Source organism: Panthera pardus, unplaced genomic scaffold, assembly GCF_024362965.1.
Source record: "Panthera pardus isolate Hobbes unplaced genomic scaffold, ASM2436296v1 HiC_scaffold_2, whole genome shotgun sequence".
NCBI classification, from domain to species: Eukaryota; Metazoa; Chordata; class Mammalia; order Carnivora; family Felidae; genus Panthera; species Panthera pardus.
This window is the reverse complement of record NW_026526765.1, coordinates 116616610-116633817: the sequence shown is the minus strand read 5'-3', so window position 1 is coordinate 116633817 and position 17208 is coordinate 116616610. Positions and strand designations below refer to the sequence as shown.

At 39.5% G+C, this 17208-nt stretch overlaps 1 protein-coding gene across 10 annotated transcripts in view; it reads right to left on the bottom strand.

Annotated features, from left to right (window-relative positions):
• Positions 1-17208, bottom strand: part of PPP2R2B (protein phosphatase 2 regulatory subunit Bbeta) — a 509803-nt gene that overhangs the window by 237609 nt on the left and 254986 nt on the right. For 3 of the 10 annotated variants that reach the window (XM_053907367.1, XM_019414216.2, XM_019414217.2), the window contains one exon: positions 11660-11744. The exons of the other annotated variants lie outside the window; for them this stretch is intronic. In XM_053907367.1, the coding sequence (XP_053763342.1) occupies positions 11660-11696 (37 nt within the window). In that variant the 5' untranslated portion in view covers positions 11697-11744. The remainder of the gene's footprint in view (positions 1-11659; positions 11745-17208) is intronic. 10 annotated transcript variants of the gene reach the window in all.

Below are 17208 nucleotides of genomic sequence, written 5' to 3'. Positions count from 1 at the left end.
TCTCTCTCTATTTCTCAAAATAAAAAAATAAATTTTAAAGAAAAAGAAAAAATAAGAAGATATAATCTCACCATCCATTTTGGGACAACTAACCATGTGACCCCCTACTTCTTTTGAGAAGTAGCCTCAGCTCATTCTTCTATAATTGGGAGGTAGCTCTGCTTGCTTCATCTATTTTACAGCTATCATGACCATGACCATGAGGTAATGATTTCAAAAATATACTGAAATTTTCCAGAATTCCAGACAAATAAGAGGTCATCTTCTTTCCTGGCCTTCTTGGATATTTGTTCCTTCTCCACACATGCAAACTGTTGGAAGGACCCACCAAGATGTCATTACGGATCTGCAGGCATTTGTTTCAGGAAAAGCCAACCACTTATCTGGAAATCCATCAACTACAGGGAGGACAGAAGACCTATATCCCTAGCCTCACTTTGTGCAACTTAATCTTTGGGGAAAAAATTTGCGATGCCAGTCATAAAATACCCTAGATGCTGGGAAATGTGATTCCCTTACAAAGAAGAGCTCAACAAAGCCACCTGGGTTTAGCACCTATTAATCTTCTCATTGTTTTGCCTCTATAGATGATATAGGCTCCACAGAATTTTCACATACCTTATTCCATCTTTTTGTCATTAAGAACATTGTGAGGTAAAGTTTGTTCTATAACAAACTTTATTCCTTCTTTCACTTGACTGAATGTTTATCTTTCCTTCCTTCACCAATCTTCAACCATACTCATTTTCTTTTGATTCTTTCAACATGCCATGAGCCTCAGGCCTTTTGCACATGCCATTTCCTCCACTGGATCTACTCTTGCCCCAGTATTGTATGTGGCTTAATCCTTTATCTCCCAGTTTATGTCAACTCAACTGAGATTATAGAAAGCCATCCCAACATCTTTCCCAGTATCTGTGTCATTTGTTTTCATCACAGATAATTTACCATCACTTAATTTACTGCATTTTATTTCATTTTGTAGGTCTCTTCCACAAACCTGTAAGCTCCATGAAGGATAGGCACCATGAGGACGGGAGTGGAGGGGTCAGCTCACAATTAAAACACCAGTGGGTAAATCGTAGCCAGGGCTGATAGAATAGGTATCCAACTAACATATACTGGGCAGTTAGTGAAAACATGAGTGAAAGAAACAGGTTTTTGAGTATGTAGACTAAAGTTTGTTGGCATGTGCATGCATGAAAGTAGAAATGTTGACTAACTTGTTTAAAAAATATTTCTCCAGCAAGTGTAAAGCCAAAAACATTTTCTAAGAGTTTGGAAGCCTTAGACCTGTGCTGTCCAATACAATAGCCACTAGCCATATATGACTTTTGCACACTTGAAATGAGGCTAGTATGAATTGGGTGTATCCTAAGTGCAAAATACCCACCAAGTTTTGCAGACAATGTAAGAAAAATATAAATATCTAATGTATAATTTTTATCTCCATCACATGTTGAAATAACTTTTCAATAAATTGGATTAAATGTATTATTAAAATTAATTTCACATTTTTTTTACTGTAACTACTAGAAAATTAAGTTACACATATGGTTTGTACTATATTTCTATAGGATGATGCTAGTCTAGAGCACTCCAGAATTAATCTGATTGTTACGTGCTTATGGTTTTTTTAATTTTTTTTAACTCTCTATGATGGTATATACTTGGGGTGGAAAATATGTGTAAGTTTCAAAGTCACTGCCTTACATTCATATTATCATCCTACAGTATTTTTAATCTTAGGCAGATATTAAGAAACTGTACAGGTATTACATACTGACTCCTAGGCAGAAAGATATCTCCACAAAATTGTATGATCAGTATTTGTCCTATTGTTAGCCTTCACATTCTTTAATCCTACTTCCAGAGTCACTACCATAAACTTGGCCACCATGATCTCTCACCTGTACAACTGAATTCACTTCCTAACTGGTGTTCCATCTCCAATGCATTTTTTGTAAATAACAACCAGAGTGATTGTACAAGTCTTATACTGACCCCAGGACAAAGTCCAAATCCTTATTTCAGCCTTCAATTCTAGACATAATGCTGGTCTTGCTTACTTCTCCTCTTCCTCCTCCTTAGGCTCCACATTCCAGCTATTCTGAACTCTTTGAAATTATGGAAAGGTGCCATGCTTCCTTTGGCTTGGGAAACTTTGTTCCTTCTGCTATATCCCACACCCATCACCTTCCTTTTATCTGGTCAGCTCTTATTCTGTTCTCAGTTTAGAGTCAGGGAAAGCCACTGTGTAGGATTCATGGAAAGAGAGTCTCCTGGCCTCCAGGAAACTTTCCCTTGCTGCCACTGCCCCCCTCACCACCACCACCACCAACAGAGGGCTTACAACATCATGTGCTAAGCACTCTCTGTGATCATCCCATTGAGTCTCCACCATAAACCTGTGAGAAGACGGAAGCTTACGTTAATGTAGCACAGGGTGCCAGGACTTGTTCCAAGCTCTTCATGTACATGATCAAAGACCCCAGGACAACACTCTGAGTTACAGTATCCTGTTTACTGATGAGGAACTAATGCCCAGATAGGTTTAGTAAATCACCCATCTTGTAGCTGGAGGCTTGAGCTCCTGCAGTTGATCTCACAGCCTATATGGACTCATGGCAGGTTCTATCACTATTTTAGAGAAGATGAAACAGAAGATCCGAAGAGTTGAGTAATTTGTCCCAAATGGTCAAGCCAGGATTTGAAAGACCGGTTAGAAGCCCCTTTATGTTTCTCCCAATGACCCTATATACCGCCCCCCCCCACTGTGTCTTACAATTGCCTACTCACTTACTAGACTATAAGCTTCACAGTCTTTAATTTTTAAAAACAGTTTTAGACTAACAGAAAAAGTCAACAGATAGCACAGAGAATTCCCATGTACGTCCTGCAGACTTTCTGCTATTATAAACATGTTATAATTAATGAACCACAAGTGTTATTAACTAAACCTCATAGTTTAATTCATATTCCCTCAGTTTTTACCTAATGTCCTTTTTCTGTTTTAAAATCCCATCTAGAACACTACATTACACTTAGCTGTCAGGTTTCCTTTGGCCCTGCTTGTTTGTGGCAGTTTCTCAGACTTCCCTTGCCTTTAGTGTCTTTGACAGTGTTGAAGAACATGGTCAGGTATATTGTAGCAGGTCTCTCTACTGTAATTTGTCCGATGTTTCTCTCATAAATAAAGATCCCAGAGGTACAGCGCCATTTTCATTACATCACAGCGATCTACTATCAACATGACTTAATGAGTACTCATATGGACCTTCACCATCTAACTGAAATAGTGTCGGTCAGGTTTCTTTTCTGTAAGTTTACTCTTCCAGACCTCTCTTCCAATCTGTACTCTTTTGATAGCAGTCTCTACATGCCCACTCTTGGGGAAGAGTAGACAGATACACCCATTTGCTATGTTCCTTGAGGCTGGGTCATGTATATAATTTATTTGGAGCTCTGCATGGGAGATTTTCCTCTCTGCTTGATTAATTTATTCAATTATTTACTAACATCAGTACGTATTCATGGATATTTATTTTGTACTTTGGTTTATAATCTAATACTTCTTTTCTTTTTTCTTTTCTTTTCTTTTTTTTTTTTTTTTTTTTTTTTTTTTTTTGCTAAAATTATTCCACTAGAGACATTGGAAACTTTTTCACTTGGGCTCCTGTGTCCCTTTGACATATTCCCATCAGTGTATTTTTTTTTCAAGCACTTCCTTACATTTTGGCACTAAAAAAGGCTCTAGCCTCATCTTGTAGATTTCTTTCCTTAGTCCCAGAATCACACATATCTGGAAGGATTCCTGGTTCCTTTCATTGGACAATGGTTTTAGAAATCAAGATGTGGGTGCTAGTTGTAACTGTTGCTACTGGGGTGTCATTTTTTAGGCTTTCTCAAATGACAAAGAAATAAGTATATGTACATAAGCTCATGCATACACACATTTATAAATGTTTCTTTACATAATCAGGTATTTCTCTATGAAGTTCAAGATGAGTTCTGATGTCTCCAACTCCAATTTGTCACCACATGGACCATCTAACCTCCTATTCTTGATCCAGCAATCAGAAATGATTGTAAGCTTTTTAAAGACAGCAGTAGTGCCTTAATTCATTGTGATATCCCAAGTGTAATGCTTGGCACATAGAGTGCACACGTGGACTTGCGATCCCCATAATTTCAATTCTGGAAGGGAATACAGATAAATTTGCAAACGCTACCCAATAGAGATTTCAAAGACTAAAATCACAACGATTTATTAGGGCAACAGTGTAAGAGGGTGCATAACAAAGGTCTGATTTAAGTGTGTTTATTCAACTCTGTGAAGGGAAAATGACAGCAATGCATCTAAGCTACGCAAAAAGGATTCAGGCTTCCTTGAAAGGGATTCAAGTGGCATAAAATGGTTTGTTTCCCCACAGCAATTTACATTTATTAAAATAGCTAATAGGCATAATCATTGTCAAAACAGAGCTTCCACCCTGTATAATGTCTTAATATATTCTCGAAGTTCCTGACAAACAGGCACAAAGCCACGGCAGATTAGACTCTAAGTGGAGGATCACTCTAATAGCACAGCAGAAAAACCAATCTCACACTTCTGGAAGGAAAATAAGACCTGAGAACAGCCTTTGAAGGTGAAGGGTAAAGTACAAAGGCGAAGGTGCTACAGTAGTGCATCAGCTAGAAGGGGAATGGGCTCTAATGTGACACTCTGCATTAATGATGCTAATTTATGTCTGGGTAAGTGTGTGTGCATGACACAGAGGAAAAGTGAAGAAGTCTCTATTATACCACGGAGAAGCACATCTCAAATCTCTTGGAAGGGTACGTGCTTTACCCGGGAACTGCCTCACATGGGCATATGTTATGTAGATTCTGTGTCAGTTTCATATGAACAAATCACTCGTCTCCTTAAATCTATTCTGGAGCATTTCCAATCTGTTCTTTATACTGCAGCCACAATGATCTTTTTGAAACACAAATGTGGTTGTTGCTCCTCATAGTCCTACATTTAAACATTTTACTGCTTTTCTTTATTCGTAGGATAAAAAATAATAATAATAAAGTCCTCTTACTCCTTCAAGGCTCTCTGCAAGATACGTCTTCTAATGCCAGTCCTGTGGGAACTCAAGCCACATGGGGCATCATTCACTTGCCTGGACACACACTCTCTCTGTGCTACTGCTATAGGGCCCTTGTCCATGTAGTTCTCTCTACCAGCGTCATCCCTCCACAGCCAACTGCTACTGTGGCATTAGGATTTAATTCTATCACCCCTTCACCAGGGAAGCTTTCCCTGTCTGGGTCCAAAAGCCTTTTACACACTCTCCCAGTACCACAAACTCTTCCTTTACAGTGCCTGTCACAGCTACAACTGTCTAATCATCTTTATTATTCTTGATTAATGTATTTCCCCAGAGGGGCTCTTACTCCATATCCCTGGCACCTAACCCCATGCCTGGCACATGCTAAGGGCCCAATAAAGTATGCACTGAATCAACAAATGAAAAGTGACCAGTGCATTCACCCATGCTACTGCTAAGGCTTTCGTGAACATTAAGGCTCCTCTTTAGACTCTGAAGAATATGTCATTTCACAGCAGAAATTCGGTGGGTCACCCGTGTGATGAGTATAGGAAATACACTCTGCTAGGCTTTAGTAGCTTCTACAAAAACAGGAGGTCCTTTTTATCATATGAGTTATTAATGCAATGAAATGAATGTTTATTAATACATTACATGCATTGTATGGAAGTGGACATTAACGGGATGTGAAAAAACAACCCTGCCCAGAAAAGGTCAGCTATGGCGCTTATTATATACTAATACTTAAGATTATTTTTATCAAGTAATTTTGATTTATTTCACAATATTCCAAATGCTACCATTGGTTTTCAGACTCTAATCATTGTGTCTGTTTTTCACTCAACAAATATTTACTGAGCATATTTATTACATGCCAGTCACTGTGTTAGACCCCACTGAGCAAGAGACCCAAGGTGCTTGCCCCAAGTGGAAGCAGACAGCCAACACAGATTGATAGTCATTTCAGATTAGTGTGAGGCTGATAAGGAAGAAGTCATGTTATATGTGAGTGACATAATTTCCACTGTTTCAGCATGATCTTAAGCAATCCAAATGTCTCATTGGGGTAACCTACATCATTACTGCTCTGTGATATCAAGTAGATCACAGAGTTTTCACCTGACAAGTGATTAGAGGATTCTACATTTTAATGTCACGGTCTCCCATAAGGATTTAAATGTATTCACTCCCTCTATTTAAATAAATGACTAGGGAAAACACAAGGTGTATCTTTTCTGAGGAGTTGCTATACTCCCCCAAAATCTCTACTGCCAGTTTTGATGTATCCCAAAAGATCAGAGTGCCTTATCCTCTAAGATGTATATCTCAACAGAGCATCTATTTCATGGCAAGAGGTTTTTCATTTGGTTTTAGTGATAAGTAATTCAAGAAGTAGTTAGTGGCACAGAAATCTTAAAGACATGGATGGAGAGATAGTAAAGTTGACACAGACTGAATCAAGACTCTCTTCATAAGGATTATAAGCCTTGAGACCTAGGACAGTGTTGGCAGCATAACTGGTCCTCAATAACTATGGGTTAAATATTGCTGGATGAAGGATGACACTTTGAGAAAATTAGTTAGTTGAAGCATGGGACCATAGTGGAGAGGAAAGATAAAAGCTAATATTGAAGTGGTTGGCTTATCAAGAGGAAAAGCCACAGAGAAAGGATCCCAAGAACAGTATCCCTTTCGTTTCCTTTTGACCAAGGCCTTGGACTCCTAAGTGGTTGGTCAGGAAGCTGGGAGAATCTCAGAACAGACAAATGGCAGCTCTGAGGAGCCACCGCTCAGGACTAATGCTGTAGCCTATTGTCTTCAATGGAGAAGAACAATCAGCAGATTGATAAATTCTTCTGTTTACACTCCTGAACAAATAAACTAATTGCATCTTTGTTTTTAACCTAACAAATCATAGCTTCATTACAGGTCATTAGTGACCATTAATACACAGAACTGTTTGCATTTCACTGGTATATCTGAATTACAGTCTTGCCTCGCACACCAGCTCAATCAAGCTTCCAAAGGGAAACCCCGTTATCAGGCCTCAAGTGGGACTAAAAACAAACTAACAATTAGCCTCTGCAATTGAACTGTGATGCAGAAGAATTCATTATTTTGGTTCACTGTTGAACTAGCCATTCCCTTTGTAGTGCAGACAGGCTCTTTGGGCCCAAAGAGTAAGCAACCACCTCTCTGAACATTTTCAATTATTCTCAATGACAGCTAATGTTGTACTGGCCAGCAACACAACCCTGTTTGTGTGGTACCAGTACAGGCAGTCCTAAATTCATAGCACAGTGGCTGATTAGAGTACAGGTAAGAGCAAGGAGCACATTGGGGATTGTCAGAAATATCAAGGGACAGGAACAAAATCTATATGGCAAAAAAAGGGGAGGCAGGGTAGAGAATACACACACACACACACACACACATATATATATACATATATATATTCTTTTTATCATATGAGTTATTAATGCAATGAAATGAAGGTTTATTAATACATTACTTGCATTGTATGGAAGTGGACATATATATATGCATATAGTACATCCACTCACACATCAACTAGGTGGTCCAGAATTTTAAAAAGTCCACTTGAGGCTTTGGATTATCCATACGAAAAGCCAAGACACTTGAACTGGATCATTGCCAAGCCTCCACTTCATCTTGTGTTAAGCAGTCACAGAGGGGCATGAAGTGATTAACAGAGACGAACGATCTCAGAAACATCTGAGGACTTTCTAACATACCAATTGCTATTTGGGAGCAAATCTATGGTCCATGTTATCTACGGTTTTGTTGCTTCAAAAAATGTCCCCCAGGGAAGACCATGTTTGGCTATGAATGTGCAAAGGCCATAGAATGAGAGGAGTTGCTAACAAGGCAAGCAATGGCAGCCATATGCTGCCGAAGCCATTTTTATTTTTTATTCTAGGCTCACTACCGAGCACATGACTCATGCTTCAGCTCAACATGTACAAGGACACTCTAGCATCCTATGCAGTTTAAAAAGCTCTTTCAAATGAGTTATCCAAACCACAATGAGATACCACCTCACACCATTCAGAATGGCTGAAATTAACAACTCAGGCAACCACAGATGTTGCCAAGGATGCGGAGAAGGAGGAATCCTTTTGCACTTGCTGGTGGAAATGCAAACTGGTGCAGCCACTCCGGAAAACAGTATGCAGGTTCCTCAAAAAATTAAAAATAGAACTACCCTATGACCCAGCAATCGCACTACTAGGTATTTATCCAAGAGATACAGGTATGCTGTTTCAGAGGGGCACATGCACCCCATTGTTTATAGCAGCACTATCAACAATAGCCAAAGTATGGAAAGAGTCCAAATGTCCATCAAGAGATAAATGGATAAAGAAGATGTGGTATTTATATACAATGCAGTATTAATCGGTGATCAAAAAGAATGAAATCATGACATTTGCAACAACATGGATGTAGCTAGAGTGTATTACACTAAGCGAAATTAGAGAAAGACAAATATCATATGTCAAGACGGACTTTTCCCTGAAGTCACCCAACTGCTAAGTAACTCAGGTAGGATGAACCCGTTATCTTCTGGTCACACCACTGTCCCTACATGGGGACACTTTTCATTCTTCCTCATATCATCTGACTCCCTCTCCTCAGCCTCCAGGCCTCAGAAGACCATGTCTTTCTTCATGAGCTCTCCACTGAGTCCTCTTACATCATCTCACAGTCCCTTGTACATCCCCATCACAGGACGTCTCATACTGCATTGTATTTACTTGTTGTCCTGTGTCCCTACTGGTCTGTAAGTTCCTGAAGGGAAGAGTCCAGGTGTGTGTACTACCCCTCTGTATCCCAATGCAGAGTTCAGCCCTGGGCACCTAAGTGCTCAATAAATACTTAATCAATGAAAGGTTATATGGCAGCCTCCTTTCAAACCACTCTGCTGCTACATACAACAGTATTGTTTCCCAGCGGAGCACCGTTTGGGAAGTCAGATAGTCGTAGATGGCTTTATGCCCTTACACTGCTGTTAAATAACCTTAGCCTCATGATGAAAACTCAAGGCAACCTTAACTGAATTTTAATGGATTCCATTTCTGAAGAAAGTAGCTGAACTTGTGAAAAAAAAAAAAAAAAAACCCTTGAAGTGATGCTTACATTATGTTAACACAAGCACATTCATTCATTTTATACCTCACACTCAATCACAGAGCTATGAACAAGGCTTAGCCACAATCCCTCAGCATTTGGAAAAGGGCACTGCCTTTGTACTTCGAAAGGATTTTTCAGAAACAGTTGGACTTGATGAGGTGCGGTGAAAAGCAGTCTCTCTCCCAACAAGCTCTTTAAAATTTTTTTTAATGTTTATTTATTTTTGAAGGAAAAAGAGACAGAGTGTGAGGTGTTGGGGGTGGGGGCAGAGAGACAGGGAAACCCAGAATCCGAAGCAGGCTCCAGGCTCTGAGCTGTCAGCACAGAGACCGACACGGGGCTCGAACCCACAAACCGCAAGATCATGACCTGGGCCGAAGCCGGACACCAAACCGACTGAGCCACCCAGGCACCCCCCAACAAGCTCTTTAAATTCTGACTATGAACTGTCTCTTTCCCACTTGCTGCTCTTGTGCTTTTGGAAATTTTAAGCTGATACGACACAGGTCAGAAAAACATGACCAAACCACAAATATTTCAATCCCTCCCCTCCCTTTCCTCTTGGAGGAGGCAAGGAGGGCATCAAGGTTGACAGCTCCAGGGAAACCCATTTGAAGTCCGTCTAGTCTTATTTCATTAAAGCAGCAACTGAGGCCAAATCCAATGAAACTCAGACCGCAGGTCAAAACCATATCAGAACATACTGAAAAGGTTACCTGGTTGCTATGTATGTAACCAGGAATGTAAGAAAGGCACATTGAAATTACAACAGATATAAACTGTTTATTAAAATAGGTCAGACAGAAAAGTGGAGAATCTTTCTCTAGCAAGGAAAGAGTTCAACCCCACCTCCGATCACAAACACCCCAAGGTATTATATGAAAACAAAGCCTCTTCTCTTATATAAAAAAGCACATTAAGAACCTGTCCAGAGTCTATATAGGGTAACATGAAGGCCGCATGATTCCCTTGGGACACCAAAGCCTGACCCTTATCTATAAGCCGACGGAGAATATACATAAACGTATATACATATATAAATACACACACACATCTGCTCCTTATTTTTTTTTTCTCCCTTTAAGTCTTTTTTTTTTTTTTTTTGACGTTTATTTATTGTTGAGAGACAGAGAGTGCAAGCAGCGGAGGGACAGAGGGAGAGGGAGACAAAGAATCCAAAGCAGGCTCCAGGCTCTGAGCTGTCAGCACAGAGCCCTATGTGGAGCTCAAACCCACAAATCGCAAGGTCATGGTCTGAGTCAAAGTCGAACACTCAACCAAGTGAGCCACACAGGCGCCCCTCCCTTTAAGTCTTTGACCACATTTTCATTTCATTTTCCTAGAGTAAATGTTTATCTGGAAACTATTCTTTCCCCATACCATTTCTTAAAGGTCTTACTCTTCAATCTGACTCACAGTTGTTATCTATCTCTGTTACAAACTCCACCTCAAGAGAGAATTCTGATGATTCTTTTTTTTCAGTAACAGTTAGAGTTCTTATGTAAGATGTTATTGCCCAGGGCCCTGAAACACAGTCAAATGAGGAGGCTGTAAAGCTCAACAGTCTCACCACATAGTTTCAAGAAATGAATAAAACAAAGCTAGCAGAAAAGCTTTCCTGCTACTTCATCCCAATCATGTGGGATGACTCCTACTTATACGAATAGGACCTTCAAGCATTTAATACAGGTAAGAAGTTACTGTTTTTCCCAAATTGTCATGTCTAGATTTCCCTTCTAATTCAAAATTATCATTTAGGGGGCACGTGGGTGGCTCAGGCAGTTAAGCATCTGACTTCAGCTCAGGTCATGATCTCCTGGTGGGTTCAAGCCCCATGTCGGGCTCTGTGCTGACAGCTCAGAGCCTGGAGCCTGCTTCGGATTCGGGGTCTCCCTTTCTTTCTCTGTCCCTCCCCTGCTAATTCTCTGCCTCTCTCTCAAAAATAAATAAACATTAAAATTTTTTAAAAAAAATTATCATTTAGTAAGGCCATTCATTCTTCATTATACACAAACTAAGAAGCTCTTGTCTCTTTCTTCACCTACTGAGCCAACCATTTTTCTCTGTTAGAGCAGTTAATGTATCTGTCTGGTTCTCTAGCTTGCTCTACATACACTATTAGCATCTTATACAGCAGGGTCCATTCATACAGAGCCACACCTCTTTCCTGGTAATTTTATAACCAGTCATTACTTGTTATTGCTGTGTACGAACAACACATTTCATCAAAACATGTTCTTAGTTCTTAAAACAGTAAGTCCAACAGTGCTTACTATCTATACTTTCTTTTTAATATGTGAAGGAACTGATTAGAGCCCCCAGAACCACTTTTAAGCAAATGGAACTGTTCGACACTTCCATGTTGCTATTTTATTAAGAACAGTAGGTATAAATAGTAATACTAATACCTTTATTTCCATAGGTGCTTTCATCTGGATAGTTCATGCTTCATTATTGTGCCACTATTCTCTGTCTTGGGTTCTCCCTTGGCTCCTGTGACAAACAGGGGGTTCAGATCCAGACTCCAGGAGGTAGTGATGCTTCAATTTTTGGTTATATACAGGTGCATTACACACTCCCCAAGCCCCCACTATAGCCTCTTTGAGGTTACTCCTCGTACGTCAAAATCAGGGCTAATATGGTAACATAGCCACACTATAAAAACTCTCTATGCTTCAGCCTTCTCACCTGGAAGTGGGCTGTCTTTGGGTTTTGCAGACCCGGGGTTCTCAAAGAGTTGCTTTCTTTCAACTAGCAGCAGTGGCTCTAGCTGGGCCACCACTAGAAAGCAAATTTTTTGGCTCTTTCCCAGTATTATTTATTTAGAAACTCTGGGAGGAGCCTAGCAATATGCAATTAACAGACACTTCAGGTGATTCTAATAAGCATTAATGTTGAAAACAGAAGGCAGAAGGCATATAAGGAGTTTTGAGGAGACTGGGGCCGTGTTAGGGGAGTAGCCTTCATGTACTTCAAGAGGGATCATGTACACTAGGATACAAAGCTTCACAGTGTAGGGCTAAAAGCAATGGGTTAAAAAAAAAAAGACTGCTCTGGTACACATAACTTTTAAGCAACTGGACGTATTCATCAACAGGAACTGGTTGGTGTCACTGGTTAGAAGAGCCTCCCTTCTCTCCAAGAGAATCTATGAATAAGACAATACAAGAAGTTCTAAACTAAAGCTACAAGATTTTTAAAAAAACAACAAAATTAAGCCTTAAAAAGAAGCTTCAGAATACCACTAATATAGAAAGAGAAATTTATAATTAACTTATTATCATTAATTTTTAGTATCTCAATGCTATTACCTTTAAAAACCATCCTATTGATGGTACATAGAGTAGATAATGGGTTTTCATTTCCCAGTGTTTTATTTCATGTTCAGAAAAGAGCAGCAGTTTGGCTTAGACTCTCAAAGGTTCCATATATTATTATATGAGATTATATCTATTATTTAAAAGAGATAAATCACCACCATCCAGATCTGGTACTGGATCAAAGATTAAGGTTAGAGTGTTATTTCCTCCACTGTTTTGTAATGAAAACAACCACCTTGTGACAGTAATGATTCTCTTTTAGGATACAGATGAATGAACTAATATTAATGTAAATACAACCTAACATTATTTAGCAGTTACTGCACACCATGCACCTGGAATTATCCTGAGTACATCACATACACTGTCATATTTAATACTCACAGCAACCTTGGGAAATTAAGCATTGTTATCTGTATTTTATAGAGGAGGCAACTGTGCTTAGGAAGGATAAACCACGTGCCCAAGCTCACAGAGCGGCAAGTGATGGAGCCAGAATACAAACCTAGTGGTTTCCAGAGTCAGTGTTCTCCACTGGTTAAGCATAATTTTTAGTATAAGCCTAAACTCTAGGGATTTGGAAAGAGAAAGAATGTACAGTGCAAATAATACTTATGACCAGTTAGGGCTTCTAGAAATACTCAAGAGAGCCAAACAACCACTTATTCAATGTTTAATCTATGCCAGGTACTGAACTAACCACTGTACCATTTCACTAATCCTTATAACAACCACAGAAGATAGTTACTAGTACTGTCCCAATTTTCCATATGGGCAATTATGGTTCAAGGACTTAAGTAATAAGCCCATCTTAATAAAGAATTCATTGCTCACATATTTAAATGGAAATGAAGCAAAAGAAGTACACATAAGCATGTAAAAAATCACTCTGTAAATGGAGCTTCACTACCCTTATGTTTCCAGGGATAAGAATGGTGTCAGTGATAATTCATCCATTCTTTCTTATCTATTTTCTCACTTGCTCTAAATGGCAGATATTCAAGAGTTATATATTTGGGTGTAGTATGCAGTATTGAAACAAAATTAAGTCTACTGCCTTCTCCACATCTTTAGACACACAAACTCCAGCTCTCTGGGGCTTCCAAGGAAGAGAGTGGCCTCAACACCCTTCCATTTGGAATAGTAACAATGAATGACCTTAGAAATGAGACATACCCAGGGTGCCTGAGTGGCTCAGTTTGTTAAGGGTCCAACTCTTGATTTCAGCTCAGATCATGATCTCACAGTTCATGGGTTCTCCCCCCGCATTGGGCTCTGCACTGATAGTGTGGAGCCTGCATGGGATTTTCTGTCTCCTTCTCTCTCTGCCTTTCCCCCACTCATTCTCTCAAAATAAAAAAACAAAAACTTTTTTAAAAAAAGGAAATGAGACAAACCCCACACCCAATGACATACCAAGTTGCTCCCCCAAATAACCTTGTGCTAAGGATGTAGGTGGCCAACATCTTGCAGAGATAATCAGCAACAATGAACACTTTTTCCCAAGAATGCAAAATTTCATCCAGTTGGGAGTTCAGTGGAAGTTGATTTAGTGTTGTAACATCATGGGAAAAGCTCTGTTTCAGGGATCAGAGTCTCTGCACTTCCATTTTGTCTCCACCACACACCAGGTATGTGATCATGGGCAAGTTAATTCCACTAAATTTCAGTTTTTGTACTGAGGAAATGAGAAATAAACTCATTCTCCAATTTTTCTGTGCAGAGTGAACAAGAGCTGTGAAAATCCTTTTGTAGAAATACAAAGCCCCTTCACAGGTGTAAGATGGCATTACTATTTTATGCAACTCTTTCCTTGGCTAAAATTTGGCCACTAACCTATCAACCTGGCTAACCCAAGTTAGCTTACACACTAAATTAAAAGACAAGAGGAAGAGGGACTGTTTAAACATGATAGTCATCAGCTGTACCAAGGACATCTGTGGAACTGTTTGCTCAGTTGTTGTGATGGTTAAGAGGGACTCGTTTCCATTGGCCTTACTTCCCCATAAGCTTGGCAAATCTCCAGATCAGTGAAGGTCAGCATGAAATAGCCTGAGAAACCTTCCCGTGCAAGCAAAAAGGATCACCACCAAACCATTATGTCACTACACACAGGACAGAGACACTCTCAGCAGCTCAAAGGGAGGCTCAATGTATCTTGCCAAAGATGCCTTTGGGTTCCTATTCCAATTTCAAGGTGCTGACTTAATCTCTTTTGCATGTCTACATGAGAGAGTAGAATTTGGCCTCTATGTATATTAGTTGAAACAGCAGTGAAAGGGGATAGTGTGAAGGACATTTTTAAGCAAGGAGAAAAAAAGGAGATTCCATCTGGAGTTACACGTGGAGACATGAATCAAAGATAGTATGCAACACTATAGACTATTTTTATACTCTTAGTGGGAGGATTCAACCTAGAGATGCAAGAGCAAAGAGGTGAAAAGGAAACAATTCCTTTGGTGCTTTTATGTTTATCTTGGACCCTGGTTTCCCCTCAAGGTATCAGAAAGATTAAAATGGCTTTGTGATGTGACACCATCATGCTCCGTTTCCTTTTACAGTTCTTTTCTTAAAATATTTTGTAGGTCAACACAAATGGGTAAAGCCAAAGCAAAGATTAGGAATGTATATTTTCCTTGGATCCATACTTGGGAAGGCATGTTCCTCCTTTCAAGTCACTAGTTGTGGGGCTGTGAAGCTGACTGATTGATTGCCTAAACTCCGGCTCTAGAGCAATTTACTTTCAGGACACCAAAAACAGAGGTTATGGAGGTTGCTTAGACCATATCAATGGCTGGGAAGGAAACCGAGGCTTCTCAGACATAAAACATACCATACTTTCCAAAGCCAGCATCATTTCATGGGTGGATGTTGGGATTTTCAGGCCTACATTTCTCTGACAAAACATACCTATAATCCATCACTAGCAGCCACACTGGAATATACTACACTTGACCAACTGCCGCCATATGCAGACCTCTCCAGTAGGGTCTGGTCATCAGAAATCCACTGATTAAGCATTTAAAGACTGCCTTTGGAAAAACATGCCAGGAATTCCTTCAGGATAATTAAAACCAATTTCTGTGTCAATAAACACAGATTGCAAGATCTTTCATGTGCAGAGGGGCTGGCTCTGACCTGCAGGCTCTAGGACATTTTTTCTAAGATGGCTTTTCCATAACTGCAGCAGATTTTCACGGACTCATCCAGAGCCTTTCCTAGCCCCGTTATGAAACGATTGGCTGAGGTCAGAGAGATCATCTTACCTTTACTATTTCAACCTAGACACAGGACCACAAGACCACAGTGGCTCTGAACCTAAGGACCAATTCCATTGCCAAAGCCCTTTCACACAGACCTATAGGTAAGAGAACTTGAATGGAATTCTTATTACAGAATTTGACTGTTACTAGTCTTCACTTATCACTACTCTTCCAGGGTTCACAGTGATTTTCAACTGAAGAATTATTAATTTGACTTCAAAGTAAAAGGAAGAACTCAGGTAGGTATTTATTACACTGATACCCACAGTCTTGTTCTTTGCACCCAATAGATACTCTATGAATTGTTTTTCACCATAATGACAGCTTTATTGTTTCTATTGTGTAAACAATGTTTGTATATATTGAAACTGTCATACATTAGAAAATATAAATATTAAGAATTAAGATTTCATCAGCCTGAGATAACCATTATTAATAATCTACTAGCCATTCTTTCCATGGAATTCTTTATGTACACGCACAGAAGTTTATGGAAAAGGAATCATATTATACATGCTCCTCTTATCATGGATGTGGCTACCTTCAACTTTGTAATAGTCCTATTTATGTATTTATGTATTTATTTTTTCTCTCCTCCCCTTATAACCCAATGTTAATAAACTTTTATATATTTTTTCATAGTTATATCATCATATACCAACTTGGATAGCATGAATGAGGTTTCATTTGCTCAATCAATGCCTGAAGTGTTAAAGAGTAAAATAAAAAAACAAACACATAAACAAACAAATGAGTGAAAGAATAGGCTATGCTCTTAATTAGCTGGTATAATTTCCAAGTGGCTGCAATATAGCACATCTTTAAATTCCAGTTGGGGGTAGGAGAATCTAGCTTGAACATGTCTGGATAGAGCTGTAAGTTTAAGCTCCTGAGTAAAGAATATGTACCTGGCTGCTGTCCTAACTACAGAGATATTACCAATCTATTCTCCTACTCAAATCAAGTTCAAAACCACTTACTAAGCACCTGTGTGCAAATCACTGCACTGTTCTCTATAGAATAAACTAAGGAAGTAAAGGTGTGAGGAATGTCTTCCAGGAGTTTCTTTCTAGCTGGAGAGAAAATGTGCAGGCCCCCTTCTTTCTGGCGGGCTACCTGAACTTGGATTTTGGTGTCCACATTCATGAAATGGGGATAATACCTACATACCACAGAACTGTTGTTATGATTAAAAAACTCAAGGAATTGAGAAAGAAATTCATAGGAAAATGAAGATTCAAAGCAGGCCATGTAGGTCCCAGTAAAAGGGAAATGGTGCATACAGAAGCAGGGAGCAGGGATGGCCTGGGGGCACTGAGGATGCAGCACAAGCCCGTATGGTTGGTTTGGACATCAGTTAGGAGGCAAGCTGGG